General features: G+C 42.2%; 1 protein-coding gene across 5 annotated transcripts in view; it reads left to right on the top strand.

The window, feature by feature from the left end:
* The first annotated feature begins 1,008 nt into the window (after window positions 1-1,008).
* LOC124046319 (leukocyte tyrosine kinase receptor-like) overlaps window positions 1,009-22,024 on the top strand; it is a 71,017-nt gene continuing 50,001 nt past the window's right edge. For 3 of the 5 annotated variants that reach the window (XM_046366568.1, XM_046366565.1, XM_046366563.1), the window contains exons 1-2: window positions 1,009-1,175; window positions 1,297-1,370. In XM_046366568.1, coding sequence (XP_046222524.1) covers window positions 1,316-1,370 — 55 coding nt within the window. In that variant the 5' untranslated portion in view covers window positions 1,009-1,175; window positions 1,297-1,315. Of the gene's footprint in view, window positions 1,371-22,024 lie in introns of all 5 variants that reach the window. The other 2 variants (XM_046366567.1, XM_046366564.1) reach the window with 1 other exon arrangement.

Below are 22,024 nucleotides of genomic sequence, written 5' to 3'. Positions count from 1 at the left end.
AGAAGAGGAGCACTGGTGAATGAAAAGGAATGAAATATGATGCAGTAAAGAAGAAGAATCCAATGGCATAATGGGTTCATGTAGAGGAATGGACTTTTGCACTTTGCAATAGAGACTTTTTCAGGTGTTCAGAAATGTGGTTTTGTGAGACCTACCAGATTACTTCCTATTTATTTTCTTAATTTAATTTGGATGTCTTTCAGTCCAAGAAGGGAAACAGTGAGTTCCTGTGCTTGTAACCTTTAATTTCATAACTAGTACCCACCTTTGGTAAAAATTAATAGTTACAGAGCCTCTCATGATTGAAAACTGCTCAATGAAGTACCCCAAATGTTACTACTCTAGGCTCATCACTGGTTCCTCTTGATACTACAACTGGAATTCAATCACGCAAGTACAGCTAGAAAGCTCTACTGTGGAAAAATCATATAGATTCTGTGAAACAGGCATTTTTTTCTCTAGCTTTCTCTTGCTTTTCATGCAAATCAACCTGGCCTCAGAGCATTTCGTATTATTATTGTGTGTAAATCTTGGAAGTACCATTTAGTATGATATGTTTGTGGATGTCCAATAATTTCACATGATATGTTACAAATGACAATTCTTACTATATGTTAAGAATTTGCAAAAAATACTATATGTTAACTTGCTAATGTTAGCTAGGCTAGGTTTTCTGTTTTAGGGTTAAGTTTAGAAGTTAGGTTAAATGGTTAATGTTAGGGTTAGGGTGAGCTAAAATGATTAAGGTTAGGGGAAGGGTTAGCTAACATGCTAAGTAGTTGCAAAATGGCTAACAAGTAGCAAGTAGTTCAAAGTTGCTAATTACAATAATGCTAAAGATGAGATTCAAACTTGCAACCTTAGGGTTACCAAACTTTACATACCGTATCATACTAATTGAAGTATCCTGGATTTACATTTACTATGTTACGTCTATTGTATGAGACCAGGCTGTGCCAACAGTAAAACATGACCATACCAACCGCCATGCACAAAGCTCTCTGCAAAGCAGTAATATACAGCATGTACCACAGGCAGGCTTTAGGACCAAGTTTCTAAGTAGGCAGTGGTAACCCAAAGAGAAGGAGAAGGCATTCATTCGGGAGTGAGTTTGAGTTGGTTCACCAATTCAGACCGAAACGCTGCAGCATCAGCATCGCCACTATTACAGCAAGGTGAAGTAAAAACTACGCTCGCAAAAAGGCTGCACGTCCTTGGGACCTGGTGATCTAAAACGTGTTTTTGGTTGTTTATCATTTGTTAACATTAATAAATAAAAGTGGCAACTCTTTCCAGGATCCTTCCAAAAGGAGCCATGGATTGTATAAGAAGACACACTTTTATTAATATCGCTGTCAGCGTTTTGATAGGTAAGTAGACTATAGTAATTTATTTACAATTTCCTTAGCTATATTGCGGCACTGAGGAGTCAATTTCAGTAATGTTTATTTTTTTTATTTTTTTTAATCTCTTTGGATTGGTCTAGATACACAGGAATATACTTCATTCGAAGTTTCAGTATCAGTTCCCCTCACGGTCATGATATGTTCTTCTTCTATGATAGGCATATTCATCAATTCATTTTATTGTGAGAGTAATACACATTCCTGACCGAATCATTAAGGTTAACTTTTAGAGTCATTCTTGCACCTGGAAAATTCAGAACGACACATTTTTTTCATTTGTTAGGAAAGGTTGTGGCAGTCAACTTGTTTACTCAACGGATTTCTCTAGAGGAATATTGTTATTATTGTGTGATCATAGGTTTTTAGGATAATCGCCTGAGATGATCAGAACCATTTTGCGACCTATTGTAGCTTCAGATCAACTGTGATTATTAACATTACTGCCATTGAATAATTATTTGCTATTTGACATTGTGATTCTTGGCACCCTGATTATTTGGAATGGTGCTGAATTATTTGAAAACAATATTCACATGGATAGTCCATGTTGTCAATATTACTTTGACTATGCCTCACTGTATTTCCTTAAAGAGTAAGCCTTCATTATCCTTACAGCCATATACACATTGTCGCGATCTTCATAATCCATAATGTCTCAATCAGAGAGTTCCTGAGGAACCTGCTTGAATATGTCTGTTTTAACTGTAGTTTACGTTTCTGCATGTACTGTACCTGTATAAGCACACGACATTTACACACGCCAAGTATGACTGCACTCCCAGACAAATTTATTACAAATAAAAAACTGAAATACCATTTTTTTTATTTACTTAAAAGTAATTGTAGCAGTAGAAGCTGATGTGTTCCTAATGCTAAATCATGCATTAGGAAAACAAAATTTGTGTTAAATAAATATGACAGGAAAACACTCATGTAAGATTCATGAAGCTCAAATGTAAGTTCAATATGAATAATGTATATAATGTTGTTTTGGCTTGGTTTTAAAACATGTTTTACTTGCATAAAACTCTCAACTTTTTAAATAGAACAATTATATGAAAAACTGTCTTAATTAACAAATTATAGTAGGTGGTTTTGCACTCCTTTTATAGTGGCTTATTTATTTATGTCTAATGCAACCGCTCTTGCTATATATCACAGCAGAATATTCCTTAGATGAGGAACATTGAAGTATTTGACATCAAATGTGTTAATTACATCAGAACAAATTAGTAACTACACTGTAATAAAGTGGTATCAGAGGAACCAGAACTATTTTCACAGACCTTTTATTACATGAAATAGTGCAGCTTCACAGATTCTATTATTTTGGTAGTCATCCATGTGCTCATTACAACTGGACGCATGTCTTGTAGATGGGACCAATCACCATAGTTTATCCAATACATCTTATTGTAATATATTCATTTATTTCCCGAAAATGTATTTCTTGTCATGAACTGTTGGTTTAGTCAAATAGAGGCAGGGAATTCCAAGCATGTATATATTATTTTGATAACAGGTTTATAATTTAATCGGGTCTGAAAGCAACCAAAACAAATGCAGATTTGTAGTGTGCACATTTGTAGATAATCTAGTTTACACGTTTGACTGTGCTGGCAGCTGCTACCATAGAACTACACAGATGTTCTCAATATTAAAACTTCAAATCACCAGCTTGCCCCTTATAATAAGAAGTTTACCTATCTTGAAATGTTGTCTGTCTTGACTATTTTCAACCTACAGTGGTATCTTAAAAATATCTTAAAATCAGGTAAAATATGCTCAATCTTTGACCTTGATGCAGTACCTTATAAGACAAAGGAGCTAATCGTGGGCTACAGGAAAAGAAGGGCCAAGCACGCCCCCAAACACATCGACAGGGCTGTAGTGGAGCATGTCGAGAGTTTCGAGTGACTTGGTGTTCACATCACTAAGGACCTATCATGGTCCAAACACACCAAGACAGTCGTGATAAGGGCACGACAACACCCCCTCAGGTGTCTGAAAATATTTGACATGGGACCTCAGATCCTCAAAAAGTTCTATAGCTGCACCATCGAGAGCATCCTGACTGGTTGCATCACCGCTTGGTATAGCAACTATTCAGGCATTCCGACTGCAAGGCACTATAGAAGGTAGTGCATACGGACCAGTACATCACTGGGGCCAAGCTTCCTATGCCAGGCGGGGTGTCAGAGGAAGACCACAAATATTGTCAAAGACTCAAGCCACCCAAGTCATCAATCATTCAATCAAATTTATCATCAGCTGATGCCACAAAGGGCTGTACAGAAACCCAGCCTAAAACCACACGGCAGGTGGTACCAGAGCGCCAAGTCTGGGACCAAAAAGGCAGATTCTACCACCAAGCCATAAAACTGCTGAACAGTTAATCAATAAAATGCAAATTAATTACTTAAAAATCATACAATGTGATTTTATGGATTTTTGTTTTATATTCCGTCTCTCACAGTTGAAGTGTACCTATGATAGAAATGACAGACCTCTACATGCTTTGTAAGTAGGAAACACTGCCGATTTTGCAGGTTATCAAATACTTGTTCTCCCCACTGTATAGTGCAATCGGAATGTATTCAGACCCCTTCACTTTTTCCACATTTTGTTATTAAAATATTTTCCCCTGATCTATCTACACACAATACCCCATAATGACAAAACAAAAAGTGGTTTTAAGAAATGTTAGCAAATTTATTTAAAACAAATCTGAAATACCTTATTTACTTAAGTATTCAGATCCTTTGCTACGAGACTCAAAATTGAGCTCAGGTGTATCCTGTTTCCATTTATCCTGTTTTTATTTTTTATTTCACCTTTTATTTAACCAGGTAAGCTAGTTGAGAACAAGCTCTCATTTGCAACTGCGACCTGGCCAAGATTAAGCATAGCAGTTCGACACATACAATAACAGAGTTACACATGGAATGAACATACAGTCAATAATATAAATGAGAAAACAAAGTCTATATACAGTGAGTGCCAATAAGGTCAACTAAGGGAGTTAAAGTCAATAAATAAGCCATGGTGGCAAAGTAATTACAATATGGCAATTAAACACTGGAATGGTCGATGTGCAAAAGATGGATGTGCAAGTAGAGATACTATGGTGCAAGGAGCTAAATAAATACATACAGTATGGGAATGAGGTAGATAGATGGGCTGTATACAGATGGGCTATGAACAGGTGCAGTGATCTGTGAGCTGCTCTCACAGTTTAAAGCCAGTGAGGGAGATGGGAATCTCCAGCTTTTTGCAGTTCATTCCAGTCAGTGGCAGCAGAGAACTGGAAGGAAAGGTGACCAAAGGAGGAATTGGCTTTGGGGGTGACCAGTGAGATATACCTGCTGGAGCGTGTGCTACGAATGGGTGCTGCTATGGTGACCAGCGAGCTGAGATAGGGCAGGGCTTTACCTAGCAGAGACTTGTAGATAACCTGTAGCCAGTGGGTTTGGCGACAAGTATGAAGCAAGGGCCCAGCCAATGAGAGCGAGATCATCCTTGAGATGTTTCTACATCTTGATTGGAGTCCACCTGTGGGACATTCAATTGATTTGGACATGATTTGGAAAGGCCCAAACCTGTCTATATTAGGTCCCACTGTTGACAGTGCATGTCAGAGCAGCCATGAGGTCGAAGGAATTGTCCGTAGAGCTCCGAGACAGTATTGTGTCATGGCACAGATCTGGGGAAGGCTACCAAAAAATGGCTGCAGCATTGAAAGTCCCCAAGAACACAGTGGCCTCCACCATTCTTAAATGGAACCACCAATACTCTTCCTAGAGCTGGCTGCCTGGCCAAACTGAGCAATCGGGGGAGAATGGCCTTGGTCAGGGAGGTGACCAAAAACCCGATGGTTACTTTGACCAAGCTCCAGAGTTCCTCTGTGGAGATGGGAGAACCTTCCAGAAGGACAACCATCTCTGCAGCACTCCACCAATCAGGCCTTTATGGTAGAGTGGCCAGACGGAAGCCACTCCTCAGTAAAAGGCACATGACAGCCCGCTTGGAATTTGCAGAATGAATACATCCCTGATCACACGCAAACACAGTTCACTTTCATAGCGGCTACATACAAACAGCTTTCCAAGCCAAACCTTCATATCATATCATCACACTAACCACTACACACAGTCTACATTGTTTCCACCATAATAGCTAACGTCAAGTCAACATAGCTACTAGAACTAACACGTTAGTAAATCCGCTACAATCATGCAGTACAGTGGGCCCCGGTGGCAATAAATTAATACAACCAAAAGCTTACCTTGACTTGGAAGAGTTCCAGTGTTGGATAGCCATAGCCAGCTAGGTAACATTGCATCCCTCTCTGTTAGAGCCGGGTGTTTGAGTATGCTAAACTAGCTAACTGCATTCGCTAGCTAAGTAAGTGAAAGTGAAAGTGAAAAAATATGAAATATAGCTAGCTCACTCTCTCTTGTTTCTCCTTAATTTTTGAAGAAATTAATTTGTTCAAAACTGTTCAACTATTGTCTTTCTCTCTTTTTGAGTCAATTATTCACCACATTTTAAGCACTGCAGTGCTAGCTAGCTGTACTGAATGCTTTCAATACAATATTCATTGTCTGATCCTTGGATTGGGTGAACAACATGTCCGTTCATGTCGCAAGAGCTCTGATAGGTTGGAGGAGGTCCTCTGGAAGTCGTCATAATTACTGTGTAAGTCTATGGAATGGGGGGCCTCCTAGGTTTTGTGTTGAAGTCAATGTACCCAGAGAGGGTTGGAAACTAGCTGTCCTCCGGCTACACCATGTTGCTACCCTACAGAGTGCTGTGCTGTTGAGACTACTGTAAACCTTCATTGCAATTTAGTATAGTTTTATCAAAAATTATATTTTTTAATGTTTCACCATTTTTATTTTTAAATTCTACACACACACACACACACACACACACACACACACACACACACACACACACACACACACACACACACACACACACACACACACACACACACACACACACACACACACACACACACACACACACACACACACACACACACACACACACACACACACACACACACACATTCCTTCACCCTTTTCACATACACTGCTGCTAGTCTGTTTATTATCTATGCATAGTCACACCACCACCTACATGTACATACACTACATTAGCAAAAGTTTTACAAGGGTATGTTTGGCAGCATGAGTGAAGGATGATTTGTTGCGAAATAGGAAACCGATTCTAGATTTAATTTTGGATTGGAGATTCTTACATTTACATTTACATTTAAGTCATTTAGCAGACGCTCTTATCCAGAGCGACTTATTAATGTGAGTCTGGAAGGAGAGTTTAGGTATTTGTAGTCCACATATTCTAAGTCAGAACCGTCCAGAGTAGTGATGCTAGATGGGTGGGCGGGTGCGGGCAGCAATCGGTTGAAGACCATGCATTAAGCTTTGCGTGCATTTAAGAGCAGTTGGAGGCCACGGAAGGAGTGTTGTATGGCATTGAAGCTTGTCTGGAGGTTTGTTAACACAGTGTCCAAAGAAGGGCCAGAGGTATACAGAATGGTGTCGTCTGCGTAGAGGTGGATCAGAGAGTCGCCAGCAGCAAGAGCGACATGATTGACGTATACAGAGAAGAGAGTCAGCCTGAGAATTGAACCCTGTGGCACCCCCATAGAGACTGCCAGAGGACTGGACAACAGGCCCTCTGATTTGACACACTGAACTCTATCAGAGAAGTAGTTGGTGAAGCAGGTGAGGCAGTCATTTGAGAAACCAAGGCTGTTGAGTCTGCCGATAAGAATGTGGTGATTGACAGAGTCGAAGCCTTGGCCAGGTCAATGAATACGGCTGCACAGTATTGTCTTTTATCGATGGCAGCTATGATATCATTTAGGACCTTGAGCATGGTTGAGGTGCACCCATAACCAGATCAGAAACCAGATTGCATAGTGGAGAAGGTACAGTGGGATTCTAAATGGTCGGTGATCTGTTTGTTCACTTGGCTTTCGGAGACTTTAGAAAGGCAGGGTAGAATAGATATAGGTCTGTAACAGTTTTGGTCTGTGTTTCACCCCCTTTGAAGAGGGGATGACCGCACCAGCTTTCCAAACTTTAGGGATCTTAGACAATACGAAAGAGAGGTTGAACAGGCTAGTAATAGGGGTTGCTACAATTGCGGCGGATAATGTTAGAAAGAGAGGGTCCAGATTGTCTAGCCCAGCTGATTTGTAGGGGTCCAGATTTTGCAGCTCTTTCAGAACATCAGCTATCTGGATTTGGGTAAAGGAGAAATGGGGGAGGCTTGGGCAAGTTGCTGTGGGGGGTGCGTGGCTGTTGACCAGGGTAGGGGTAGCCAGGTGGAAAATGGTTATTGAAATTCTCAATTATTGTGGATTTATCGGTGGTGACAGTGTTTCCTATCCTGCAGTGGGCAGCTGGGATGAGGTGCTCTTATTCTCCATGGACTTTAGTGTCCCAGAACTTTTGGGAGTTTGTGTTACAGGATGCAAATTTCTGTTTCAAAAAGCTAGCCACAGGATGGACTATTCGATGCTAATGCAGTACGCCACAGGATGTTTTTGTGCTGGTCAAGGGCAGTCAGGTCTGGAATGAACAAAGGGCTATATCTGTTCTTAGTTCTACATTTTTTAAATGGGCCATCCTTATTTAAGATGGCGAGGAAACCACTTTTAAAGAATAACCAGGCATCCTCTACTGACGGAATGAGGTCAATATCCTTCTAGGATACCCATGCCAGGTCGATTAGAAAGGCCTGCTCACTGAAGTGTTTTAGGGAGCTTTTGACAGTGATGGGTGTTGGTAATTTGATTCCGGACCCATTACGGACACAGGCATTGAGGCAGTGATCGCTGAGATCCTGGTAGAGGTGTATTTAGAGGGCAAGTTGGTCAGGATGATATCTATGAGGGTGCCCTTGTTTACGGATTTAGGGTGGTACCTGGTAGGTTCCATGATAATTTGTGTGAGATTGAGGGCATCTAGCTTAGATAGTAGGATGGCCAGGGTGTTGAGCATATCCCAGTTTAGGTCACCTAACAGTGCAAACTCTGAAGATAAATGTGGGGCAATTAATTCACATATGGTGTCAGCTGGGGGCTGAGGTGGGTCTATAACAAGCGGAAACAGTGAGAGACTTATTTCTGGAAAGGTGGATTTTTAAAAGTAGAAGCTCAACCTGTTTGGGCACAGACCAGGATAGCATGACAGAACTCTGCATGCTATCTCTGCAAAAGATTGCAACTCCACCGCGTTGGCAGTTCTATCTTGGTGGAAAATGTTGTAATTGGGGATGGAAATTTCCGAATTTTTGGTGGCCTTCCTAAGACAGGATTCAGACACGGACATTAGAGAGATGCATAAAGCAATCACAGGTGTTGATCAGGAGAGCTAAGACAACAACGGGTAGATGGCGATTAATGGGCAGAATGGGTCAGTTGGGTACATACAGGTAAACAAAATGAGGTACCATGTTATTGAAACAGTCCAGGGGGCATCAGCTGTGTAAATGAGTGATTACAGGGTCAAAAGAGCAGCAATAGGTGAGTCAAGGTGCTGATCGGTAATCACTATTACGCTAGGCGAGCAGGGGACACAGCGTTCAGAAAAGCTAGCGGGTCGAGGCTAGAAGCTGGTTCTTTGGCGACATCGTAACAGAATAGCCTGCTGAAACCACATCGGGCGATCACGTCGGCAGTCCAGTCGTGATGGATCTGCGAGGCTCCATGTCAACCATAAAGGGTCCAGGCCAATTGGCAAAGGAGGTATTGTAGCCCTAGAATTAGCTGGTATATGGGCCTAGCTCGAGGCCAGCTCAAGGCTAGCTGGTGCTTGCTTCGGGACAGAGGCGTTAGCTAACAGTGGCCACTCGTTTGCAGCTAGCTAGCTGTGATGATTCGGAGTAATGATTTTGTGTAATGATCCAAAGCGGCAGGAATCCGGTGAAATGGTAGAGAGAAGCAGTCCGATATGCTCTGGGTTGATATCGCGCTGTGCAGACTGGCAGGTGTTGTCCGAGCTAAGGCTGGCTGATGACGGAGGAAAAAGGTGAGGACCGCTAGCCGTGGCTAACACAGACTATTTACACAGGAAAAGACAAAAGACAAGGACAGAGACAGATACACATACACACGTCCTACCTACTGCACCACCATCTTGGGAAAAATTAGGTCAGGGCACTGTGCAGGCCAGTCAAGTTCTTCCACACTTTTTACACGGGGCATTGTCATTCTGAAATAGCAAAGGTCCTTCCCCAAACTGTTGCCACACAGTTGGAAGCACAGAATGTCATTGTATGCTGTCGTGTTAAGATTTCCCTTCACTGGAACTAAAGGGCCTAGACCAAACAATGAAAAACAGCCCCAGACCATTATTCTTCCTCCAACAAACTTTACAGTTGGCACTATGTATTGGGGCAAGGTAGCGTTCTCCTGGCATCCGCCAAACCCAGATTCGTCCGTCGGACTGCCAGATGGTGAAGTGTGTTTCATCACTCCAGAGAACACGTTTCCACTGCTCCAGATTCCAATGGCGGTGAGTTTTACACCACTCCAGCTGATGCTTGGCATTGCACATGGTAATCTTAGACTTGTGCGCGACTGCTCGGCCATGGAAACCGATTTCTTGAAGCTCCTGACAAACACTTATTGTGCTGGCGTTGCTTCCAGAGGCAGTTTGGAACTCAAGCTACTCGCTTCGGCCCTCGACGGTCAGGTTCTTTGAGCTTGTGTGGTGTATATCACTTTTCCACGCAGCCGTTGTTGCTCCTAGATGTTTCCACTTCACAGTAACAGCACGAGTCTGGCTGAAGTGGCCAAATTCACTAATTTGAAGGTGTGTCCCCATACTTTTGTATATATAATGAATTACCTCAACTAACCCGTACGCTTGCACATTGACTCGGTACCAGTATCCATTGTATATAGCCTTGTTATTGTTCATTTATTGTGTTTCTGTTTTTACTTTAGTTTATTGAGCAAATCTTTCTTACTTACTCTGCATTGTTGGTTAAGTGCTTGTAAGTACGCATTTCACGGTAAGGTCTATTTGGATTGGTTTTACAAAGCAAGAGACATTAAAAGTGAAGCCATGCTTCTCTACTGATTTTATGTATTATTTCCTGGCATTGCTTAGATGGCTCACCAATGGCATTGGTTTTCTGGTGCATAGTTGATTCGCTGCCCTTATTATCCACATAACTGATTAGATAACCTATCCAATGGTCATCACAGTAAAATCACAAAAAATATATATTCCGTAAGGGAAAACAGGACACAGTACTCACTCTGAATGAGCAAATATTGGTATCATTTTCACCGCTGTGGCACAGTCAATTAGTTCTTATTCTAGCGTACTAAAGAAAATAGCCCCTCTACAACTTAGTTTGCAGAACATGTTTGAGCATTTGTTGTTCTGCAAGATGACGGAAATGTTTTCCTGTAAATGCCAGTTAACTATTACCAGAATTATGCCTCTTTGTCTAAGTCTAAATAGGCCTGTGCATTGTTTGGGTTTGACTTTTGCTTTTAGTATGATTGAAGAAGCAACTGCCAAAAGTAAGGAAGGAATCGAAACCTGATTTGAGGTTACTTCTGAAAATATAATTGATTCATCAAAATAACCATGTACGACTCAGAGACACTCTCATTGGAATCATTGAGCTATACTGTAGGGATTCTTGTTCACTGTAGACGTTTCAATAACCAAGAAGAGGAAGGAGGCTTAACTTAATTTGTGTTTTAATAAGAAGAACCGTAATTAACGTCTGCCCCCCCCTCCAGTAATGCTTAGTATTCTGTCCAGGTGAAATGAACACCAACAACAGACGACAAAGGTCATTTCTCTATATGTTGTCTTTGAAATCTACTGTCCATACTTGCTGAAGCTTCACATTGATTTCAGTTACTTGTACTCTAACTTCATTTGGTTGTTTTGAATTGATATACAAGCTGAATGAATTCAATGCAAGTGTCAGTTACCTTTTTCTTGAGGCAGATCCAATCTATAAAATAATAAACTCATGTTGATGTGACGTCTAGCAGGCATGTTATATGAGTAGAGTGGTACGTTGGTTACGCATTTCCTACACGACATGTCTACTGGAGAAAATCTCAGTTGGGAGGGAGCTCCTTTAGGGTAGGATACTGCTATTGTAAACAGTCTTTGTACAGACATGTGTACAGTAGGCTATACATCATATTATCGTAGATAGATGCAGTGTTTCCCCTCGGATTTATTTCAGCAGCGGTGGCAAAGTAAGTAGTGGGGGTCACTGCCTCCCGTGAGATTTTCCTTTTTATAGAACGACTGTGATAAGGTCATTTCTGTTGATAAAAATTTTTTTTAAAAAAAATAAAAAACGACATTCTACTCCCAAAAGCATGGAAATGTAATTATGTTGACACCAATCGGAAATATAACTGATGCGTACCTATACACTGTAGGGAGATGAGGAGCAAGCAGTGCACTCATGGCTCTAATTTGCACCACTGCTTAATATGTTTGAACTTAAAGGGATGGCGCGAGATTTTGTCATCTAAGCCCTGTTTCTACATACCTAGAATCAGAACTCATGTATAGCATTTTATTGTCTCTGCGTGCAGTTTGCAGGGGGCATGAGGCGTTGGAGAGCCATTGTCTTTATACTATACCACTCAGAGGAGTGTCCTACACTACTGTAGATACCAAAGTGGCTTGGGAGAGAGAGTTTTGAAGCCAGAGCACTCTCGTTACACTACAAAACTATGTGTTGTGGAACTGATATGTGTCGTCAAACTAGTGTAGTGTAAAGAGGATCTTCTATGGAAGAGCTGTTCAGGCCATTGTGAAAACCTGTCTGTGCTGTCATAGCTGATTCAATATGCTAACTTTATGCTATGGTAATGTAGTTAACATTAGGTTGGAGACTGGATTTTTGGGAATGTTGGACTTGGCAAGAATATTTAGAGTGCATTGAGAAAGTATTCAGACCCCTTGACTGGTTCTTCCAAATGGACAATGACCCCAAGCATACTTCCAAAGTTGTGGCAAAATGGCTTAACGACAAGGTACAGTATTGGAGTGGCCATCACAAAGCCCTGACCTCAATCCTATAGAGAATTTATGGGCAGAACTGAAAAAGTGTGTGCGAGCCAGGAGGCCTACAAACCTGACTCAGTTACACCAGCTCTGTCAGGAGGAATGGGCCAAACTTCACCCAACTTATTGTGGGAAGCTTTTGGAAGGCTACCCGAAACATTAGACCCAAGTTAAACAATTTCAAGGCAATGCTACCAAATACCAATTGAGTGTATGTAAACTTCGGACCCACTGGGAATGTGATGAAAGAAATAAAAGCTGAAATATATAATTTTCTCTACTATTAGTCTGACATTTCACATTCTTAAAATAGTGGTGATCCTAACTGACCTAAAACAGGGAATTTTTACTCTGATTAAATGTCAGGAATTGTGAAAAACAGAGTTTAAATGTATTTGGCTAAGGTGTATGTAAACCTCCGACTTCAACTGTACATAAGTATTCAGAGCCTTTACTCAGTACTTTGTTGAAGCACCTTTGGCAGCGATTACAGACTTGAGTTTTCTTGCGTATGACGCTACAAGCTTGGCACACATGTATTTGGGGTGTTTTTCCCATTCTTCTCTGCAGATCCTCTCAAGCTCTGTCAGGTTGGATGGGTAGCGACACTGAACAGCTATTTTCAGGTGTCTCGAGATGTTAGATCGGATTCAAGTCCGGGCTCTGGCTGGTCACTCGAGGACATTCAGAGACTTGTCCCGAAGCCACTCCTGCGTTGTCTTGGCTGTGTGCTTAGGGTTGTTGGCCTGTTGGAAGATTAACCTTCGCCCCCATCTAAGGTCCTGAGCGCTTTGGAGCAGGTTTCCATCAAGGATCTCTCTGTACTTTGTTTCGTTTATCTTTCTCTCAAACCTGACTAGTCTCCCAGTCTCTGCCGCTGAAAAACAACCCCACAGCATGATGCTGCTACCCCCATGCTTCACCATAAGATGTTGCCAGGTTTCCTCCAGACGTGACGCTTGGCATTCAGGCCAAATAGTTCAATCTTGGTTTCATCAGACCAGAGAATCTTGTTCCTCATGGTCTGTGAGTCCTTTCGGTACCTTTTGGCAAACTCCAAGCGAGCTGTCATGTGCATTTTCTGGTACCCTTCACCAGATATGTGCCTCGACAAAATCCTGACTCTGAGTGCTGTGGAAAATTCCTTTGACCTTATTGCTTGGTTTTTGCTCTGACATGCACTGTCAACTGTGGGAAATTGTATAGAGACAGGTGTGTTCCTTTCCAAATAATGTACAATCATTGAATTATCTACAGGTGGACTCCAATCAAGTTGTAGAAACATTTCAAGGACGATCAATGGAAACAGGATGCACCTTATCTCATAGAAAAGTGTCTGATTACTTTTGTAAATAAGGTACATTTAAGTCATTTAGGTATTCCTATTCTTAATTTGTAATACATTTGCAAAAATGTATAAAAACCTGGATTGGCTTTGTCACTATGGGGTATTGCGTTTAGATTGATGTGGATTTAGAAATGTTTTAATTAATTTTAGAATAAGTCTGTAATGTAACAAAATGTTTTCAAGGTCAAGGGGTATGAATATTTTTCAATTATGCTGTGCTCTATAACCTCCAATACTTTGATTCTCACTTGAATCTGTTTATTATGATGCCATATTAATCGTTTTATTTTTACTGTATGAATCGTCAATGTAATTGAACAGATGGGCTGGGCTGTTCATTTAAGTAAGCAGCTAATTGTGAATCCCGTCTCAATTAGCAATTAACGCGGTGTGTGAATATATTTGAATAAAGAGGAAGAATACGAAAACCCTTTAGAGACTCAAGGACATTTTAGAAAACACAATAATATGCTGCAGATGGTGCCTTTGATGCAAATCATTTTGTAGCTTGTTGCTCCTAAAGCTCAATTAGAGGGAAATAATGAGTGATGGCATGTTCAGACATGTTCGAATTCTTAAGTAGTGAATGACAACGTTTTACTATCTGATGTGCTTTACATCTGCTAAACACATGGCCCAATATTTTAGGAACAAAATGTTATTTTACAATGACTGCCTACCCCAGCCAAACCCTCCACTAACCCGGACGACACTGGGCCAATTGTGCTCCGCCCTATGGGACTCCCGAACATGGCCAGTTGTGACACAGCCTGGGAACGAACCAGGGTCTGTAGTGACGCCTCTAGCATGGTGATGCAGTGCCTTAGACTGCTGTGCCACTCAGGAGGCCCGCTATATAACATCTTGTTGGCCAGAAGTAAGAAAGCAATAAGAAGACACTGGCTATCACCTCAGATACCAACCATCCAGGACTAGACCAACATAACCAACAAAATCCAAGATATGGAACAAATAACAGCTAAAATCCACTTGAAACCTGACCCCTTTGTAAATACCTGGGCCTACTGGACATCATTTTTCAACCAAAAAACAACAGAACCCTTCTAAATAACTAGACTCCAAAACATAGAAGAATGTCTCTCTAAGACAAAACAGGAAGAAGGATAATTCACCAGAGTGAAGATGATGGAAATGTATTTATCTTAAACAAAAATGTATTAAAGTTGTATTAAATTGTATTTTATTAAATAAAGTAGTGCTCCCAATAGGTAAGCATCTGATTTCGTGTACAAAACTGTCCATGGCATGCTCCTGCTCCTTCATAAGCCAGTGATGAGCCATTTCCAGGTGGATAATCAAAACCAGGCTGTGAAAATGTATTTACCCCTTTTAGATATTATTCTAAATGATAAAGACTTTCAACATGTTTTCAGTTAAACATTCCCTAAATGTATGTTAAATGAATGATTGAAGCAGTTAGATTGCAGGCCTCCCTGAATGGAATACAGACTGACAAATCTATTAAGTCGATTAAGTGATGACCTTCTGTACCGTAGATTGCATGACTCACTATGGAATTGTTGATTTTAATGCAGAATTTAAAGGTTCTCACCTTTTCTAACCAGATGATGCCATCTACAGTATATATACAAAAAGTATATGGACACCCCTTCAAATTAGTGGCTATTTCAGCCCCACCCGTTGCTGACAGGCGTATAAAATCGAGCACATAGCCATGCAATCACCATAGACAAATATTGGCAGTAGGATGGCCTTACTGAAGAGCTCAGTGACTTTCAACGTGGCACCGTCATAGGACTTCCAAGAAGTCAGTTTGTAAAATTTCTGCCCTGCTAGAGCTGCCTTGGTCAACTGTAAGTGCTGTTATTGTGAAGTGGAAACATCTAGGAGTGACAACAGCACAGCCACGAAGTGGTAAGACGCACATGCTTAAAGAATGGGACCGCTGAGTGCTGAAGCGATGTCCTCGGTTGCAACACTCTACCGAGTTCCAAACTGAGTTTGGAAGCAATGGCAGAACAAGAACTGTTCGTCGGGAGCTTCATGAAATGGGTTTCTATGGCCGACCAGCCGCACACAAGCCTAAGATCACCATGCGCAATGCGAAGTGTCGGCTAGTGGTGTAAAGCTCGCCGCCATTGGACTCTGGAGTAGTGGAAACGCATTCGCTGGAGTGATGAATCACGCTTCATTGACGGAAGAGGACCAAGGTGCAGAGTGGTGAGCGTACATTTTCTCTCTATTTGGAAAATGACGCCGAACAAAACAATAAACACTACAAAAACAAATTGTGAAGCTAAAGGCTATGTACCCTAAACAAAGTTAACTTCCCACAACCACAGGTGGGAAAAAGGGCAGTCTACGTCTACTCAATCAGCTGTCCCTGATTGAGAACCCTACCCGGCTAAAACATAGAACTACACAACATAGAACATAGAATACCCACCTCAACTCACGCCCTGACCAAACCAAAATAGAGACATAAAAATTATCAGGGCGTTATACAGTACCCTCGCTGCGGGCCCCAGACTGGGCACCCTCGCCATGGATTATCACTGGAGGCTTCGTGCCATGGATCATCACTGGAGGCTTCGTGCCATGGATCATCACTGGAGGCTTCGTGCCATGGATCATCACTGGAGGCTTCGTGCCATGGATCATCACTGGAGGCTTCTTGCCATGGATCATCACTGGAAGGCTTTGTGCCGTGGATCATCACTGGAGTGGAGAGACACACTGGAAGCCTGCCTCTCGGGCAACCTTGTTAGCCGTGTTCCCTCATAATGCTGCCGCTCTGCTTTAGCTGCTGCCTTCGCCTTCCTCTCTGCTTCTACTTGCTCCCAGGGCAGGCGATCCTTCCCGACCAGGATCCTCTCCCACGTCCAGGATCCCTTGCCATTCAAAATGTCCTCCCACGTCCATTCCTCCTTACCACGCTGCTTGGTCCGTTGTTGGTGGTGGGAAGTTCTGTCACGGCTGTTGAAGGAAGAGGACCAAGGTGCAGCGTGGTGAGCGTACATTTTCTCTTTATTTGGAAAATGACACAGAACACAACAATAAACAAACCGTGAAGCTAAAGGCTATGTGCCCTAAACAAAGTAAACTTCCCACAACCACAGGTGGGAAAAAGGGCAGCCACCAGGTCTGGGTGTGACAGCTACTTGCCCCAAGGCATAGTGCCAACTGTAAAGTTTGGTGGAGGACAAATAATGGTCTGGAGCTTTTTTTCATGGTTCGGGCTTGGCCCTTTGGTTCCAGTGAAGGGAAATCTTAATGCTACAGCATACAATGACATTGTAGACGATTCTGTGCTTCCAACTTTGTGGCAACAGTTTGGGGAAGGCCCTTTCCTGTTTCAGCATGACAATGCCCCTGTGCACAAAGCGAGGTCCATAATGGTTTATCGACATCTGTGTGAAAGAATGTTACTGGCCTGCACAAAGCCCTGACCTCAACCCCATTAAACACCTTCGGGATGAATTGGAACGCCGACTGCAAGCCAGGGCTAATCGCCCAACCTCACTAATGCTCTTGTGGCTGAATGGAAGCAAGTCCCCACAGCAATGTTCCAACATCTATTGGGAAGCCTTCCCAGAAGAGTGGAGGCTGTTATAGCAGCAAAGGGGGACCAACTCCAAATGAATGCCCATGATTTTGGAATGAGATGTTCAACGAGCAGGTGTCCACATACATTTGGTCATATAATATAATTTGACCAACATTATGCATAGTCTCGGATATCACCGAACTTGGAGCAGCGTACGCCTGTAGGCAACGGCACAAAGTCTGGGGAGAATGTCAGCTTTTCTCTGATATTCAGCAAACAATCTGGGGAGACTCCTCAACTCTCTCAAGAAGTCACGAGTTTGGGTAGGCGGGTCTGTAAATACAGGTGGGAATTGTGCTCATGTTTAGCTAAGGTAACAAGCGAATATGACAGTGGTGCTGCAGTGACCCATTTCCGACTCGTCCTCACACCCAAACTTATTCCCAAATTTGTCCAGCTGTGTTTTTGTCAATCTTGAATCTCGGATGTATGTCATCATAGCATATAGATTTCAATGTGTTAATGGGAAAGCGAGGTTGTGGTGGTTGTGGTGGCTCATATTTCCTTCCTGTCCCTCCTGAACAAAGTCTTCTAAAAATGGCCAATTTCCACTGACAGGGGCAAGAACTGAATATTATATAAAACCTCACTTTACAATGTATTAATGGGAAAGCGAGGTTGTGATGAGGTGAGTGGATGAATGGGGGATAGAGAGGATGTGTGTGTGTGTGTGTGTGTGTGTGTGTGTGTGTGTGTGTGTGGGGGGGGGGGCAGAGAATGTCTGGATGATGTGGGCTTTTAGTGTAAATGGAAGGACAGGGGTCTGAGGTCTGAGGAACCCCTGAATCTAATTCAAGCCTAGCTGCAACCAATTAAATTATAAATTGAATTATGGTGTAATTTTTGGGAAATGCCAAAAGCCTGATTCACTGCATATGAATAGGTCCTTAGAAGTGGGCAGGGAGAAGACCAGCATTTTGCTCCAACAACAGACCCTGTATTTTGTTATGGTCTTGCGGTGCGGTAGCCATGTTTTTCCTAGTGGTCAAATAGTCTCTCTAGTAGAAAAGGATGAGACAAGTTGCAGCACAGACCCTGTCCCAAGTTGTGTTTAGTTTGAAAAACAAAGAGGAACTTATTACAGCTGGAGGCCTGGATATTTCCATCCTGTCTGTGGTCTGTCCAGATCTAGGGTTCCCCCTGAACAAACGCCTTTGGAAATTGCCAATTTTCACTAGCATGAAAACACTGTCGTGGTATTTTGGCTGGCTGATTAACAGAGAGCAGATTCTGCTGAGTTTTACCTCTGGGCTCTTGAGGATATCTGTAATCACAAGAGCCCAGTCTCCTGTGTATTTGATTTTCTGCAGCACTGTTCTCCTCGATGTGTCAGTGGCGTGCGTCAGAGTTCTGGTGGACAGCCCCATATGATATGTCTGGAATGAGCAAGAAAATAAAACCTAAATCACAATTTCCTGTGGTGGGTCATGACCATGTTTTGGAATTCAATGTTCTGTTGTCATAGGTTTGGTTCTCTATGTCTTAAAACATGCGGTGCTCTAACTTCCTATTAATAGGGCTTGAATTCTTCAGATTGACATATTCCTCGTCTTTTAGAACAATGAGTTTCAGCATGTTTTTGGTTGACTCCAGAGCTACTTAAGTCTGTAACCACAGTAAATCTACTACCAGTCACAGACTAACAGTAGACCTAATTAACATAGGATGACCAGTTAAGTTGCTGGATTTTTTCAGTCTCCCTGCTGGAGTGAAATAAATGAAAAGGGCAATATTCCTCCCTGAATGGATACCAGTCAGGAAGACACATATTAACCTGTTTTCATTCCACTAATATACAGTATAGTGTTTGAAGGAAGTTGACTGCAGCACATAATCCCTTGTTATATCTGATCATTATTACCTCTATACAGGGTAAGGAACAGAACTGCTTCATCTCAGCTCTATATAATATGACAGGAATGTGAAAGCCTTCAGTTAATGAGGAAAACATTCCTGTTGACAGGCGTGGGGAAGAGCGCGGTGCGGTTTCACTGTCCTGGAACCTAATGAATGTCAAGCACTTCTAATGAAGAGAACAGATGTGTTCAACAGATGTGCTGCTCTGTTTATCCGTGACTCCACTGTCTGTCTCCTCTTCTTCCAAGATACTCCTTAGCCTCTGGAGCTGGTTTGAATTCAAGGTCGGACATAACTGCTTCACTTAGGAGGACACTAATGGCTCTGAGTTAGATCATGCTGTAGATATTATATTGATGCTGAAGCTGTATTGCACGAGTCCCTAAGTAGGCGTGGATACACAATATACAGTCTCATAACAGAATAGAAAAGGATTACACTTGGAATCAAATCGATAATCTATTTTTACAAGGGAGCCCAATGTCCAAGAGTTACTTCCTATTTTAAGCTCATGGGAGTCTTATCCCTCCTCGTTTTCGTTAAATGGTGATAAAGTATACCCTTGTGGTTCAATGTGTTTGAAGGAAGTGTGTCGGATCAGCACCAAACTCATTTGTCAGGTTTAAATTTCCTGGCCACATCACTACCGAAACGTTCCTTTGTGAATACTGAAGATTCCATTTGGCAAGCCTTGTTAGTTATTGGCTAAATGAAGACTCCTACTTGGACCTTCGGCTAATTCAATCGAGCACAGGCCTAACCGAATGAACAACAACGACGCAATGCGTTATGACATTTTAATAAATGGTTTGGGGAATGGTCTTGTCTCCAAGGGAAGATCCTCGGAGCCAGATGATGTGATGGCAGGTAGCCCTATGAGGGTCTGCTGGCTTCCATCATTGGAACTCCTTTCCTCCGCTGATGACAGGCCTTCAGATTATTATAGTGGTGAGGAGGTGGATGCTTGTCGAAAAGTGAGAGAACGAGCGTAGGTGGACATTTTAAATACATCCCCAGATTTAAGCCCATTGGCTGAGAGAGAGGAAGGTGCTAATTGCAAGAGTGAGCCCGGAGGTTAAACAGCCAGCGTGATGAATGTGCATTATTGTGCCGTGCTTAAAGGCTATGAGGTAAGTAGGCGAAAGACATTCCACACACGGCTAATAGGAACGAGGAGAAGAAACAAGACGCTATGTTGATGATACATTTGTATTCATTCCCAATATGCCCGTAGAAAAGGAAACAAATTGAATTATGTTAAGCCTACTGGATGAAGTTAAATGAGCATTCGGACCAGCCTTCCTGATTGAACTTTCTTAAACTAGATTAGAAAAAGGCAAGGCTGATGCTCAGAACATTTGTGATATGCTTTTTGCTTTGATAGTAAATGGAGGCTTTTCTGGCGACTTAGGAAAGATTGTGACGATGAGTGAGTTGTATCACTGTGACAGGCATCCAATGGTCCATTGGCAGAATAGCACCATGGTTTATGCCTTTTAGCGTCAGTAAATTGCCCATGCACTGCCAAAGCTGTATTATTAGGATATCCCTCTGGACATACCCTCTTAGTGGGTACAGCACCAGCTCCTGTACATCCTGCAGAGCTTTTAACACCAACATGTGTGAGACATCTGATATGTTTAGGCGTTTCTGCATGAATAGACAGTGCATGACTTAAACAGGATGTAAACTGGTGTCCGTTGGGAATGATGCAGACCACTGGTTCTAGTTGATGTCCCTCTACAACAAACCATGCCTTAGGATGTGGATTTCATTAAAACAACGTTGCAAATAAATTGCTCCCTTCTAAAGACCTTTTCTGTGAATGAGTTAATTTTCCTACAGAAGATATCAAGTATTGTACGTTTTGGGCACCCTTTTGGTCAGAATACAATTTGGAAATATCTGAAATAGCTCAGTACTGATGTATTACTGTATCATAATCCACTATGTACTGGAACCCTTGGAAAGAACAAAAGACTGAAAATATAATGAGCAAAACGCTCCGGTGTGAGAATGTACTGTAAGCTACAGTGTTCCCTGAACTAAATATCTAGTCCATTTTTAAATGTTTTACTGTGAAAGGTGTGAGGTGGAATGGAACACATGTAAACCATTCAAATCAATCAAACATACACAAAAGGCTGTTATCAAGAGTAAACATTTCTACCAAGTATGGGGTTTTTGTAGTGCGTGCCCGGTACACCAGGCACTACCTTTTGAAGTTGAACTAAATCTGGAGCACGGCAGGGAGGTTATGAACCCAGGTTTGTGTAATTGAGTTGAAATGCTGTGGAATCTCATCTTTGTCTTCAGACCGTGGGGCGTTGTCTTAGATCATGGGGCTATAGTGTAAGTTGACATTACTCTTCCCCAGAGGGGATAAAGCCTTTCGGAAGCAGGCGGATGCTCTTCCAGTGGATGACTCAGCAGGGAACAGAGGATGTAAGAAGACGTCGTTCTGCTGCATGATGTTCTGAGGAGAGGAGTAGAGGAGAGACGGGTCTGCTTAGGAGCGTGTTGGCAGTGTGGAGCCGTAGAGCTGGTTGGCTAAGCAGGCCCAGCTGTCACCGTCAAATGTGCTCCGTCGCCTGTGCAGCTGGAGTAGCTTGCACACGACACAGCCTGGACCTGAATCACAGATTCTGCTTTGAGGCTGGGCCTGCACTAGCTAATGAGCCAGATCATTCATTCCTTTCATTTCTGAAGATGACCAGATATCCTGTGG

This window comes from Oncorhynchus gorbuscha, linkage group LG10 (genome assembly GCF_021184085.1).
Source record: "Oncorhynchus gorbuscha isolate QuinsamMale2020 ecotype Even-year linkage group LG10, OgorEven_v1.0, whole genome shotgun sequence".
NCBI classification, from domain to species: domain Eukaryota; kingdom Metazoa; phylum Chordata; class Actinopteri; order Salmoniformes; family Salmonidae; genus Oncorhynchus; species Oncorhynchus gorbuscha.
Note: the sequence above shows the minus strand (reverse complement) of the source record. Positions and strands in the feature narration are given on the sequence as shown.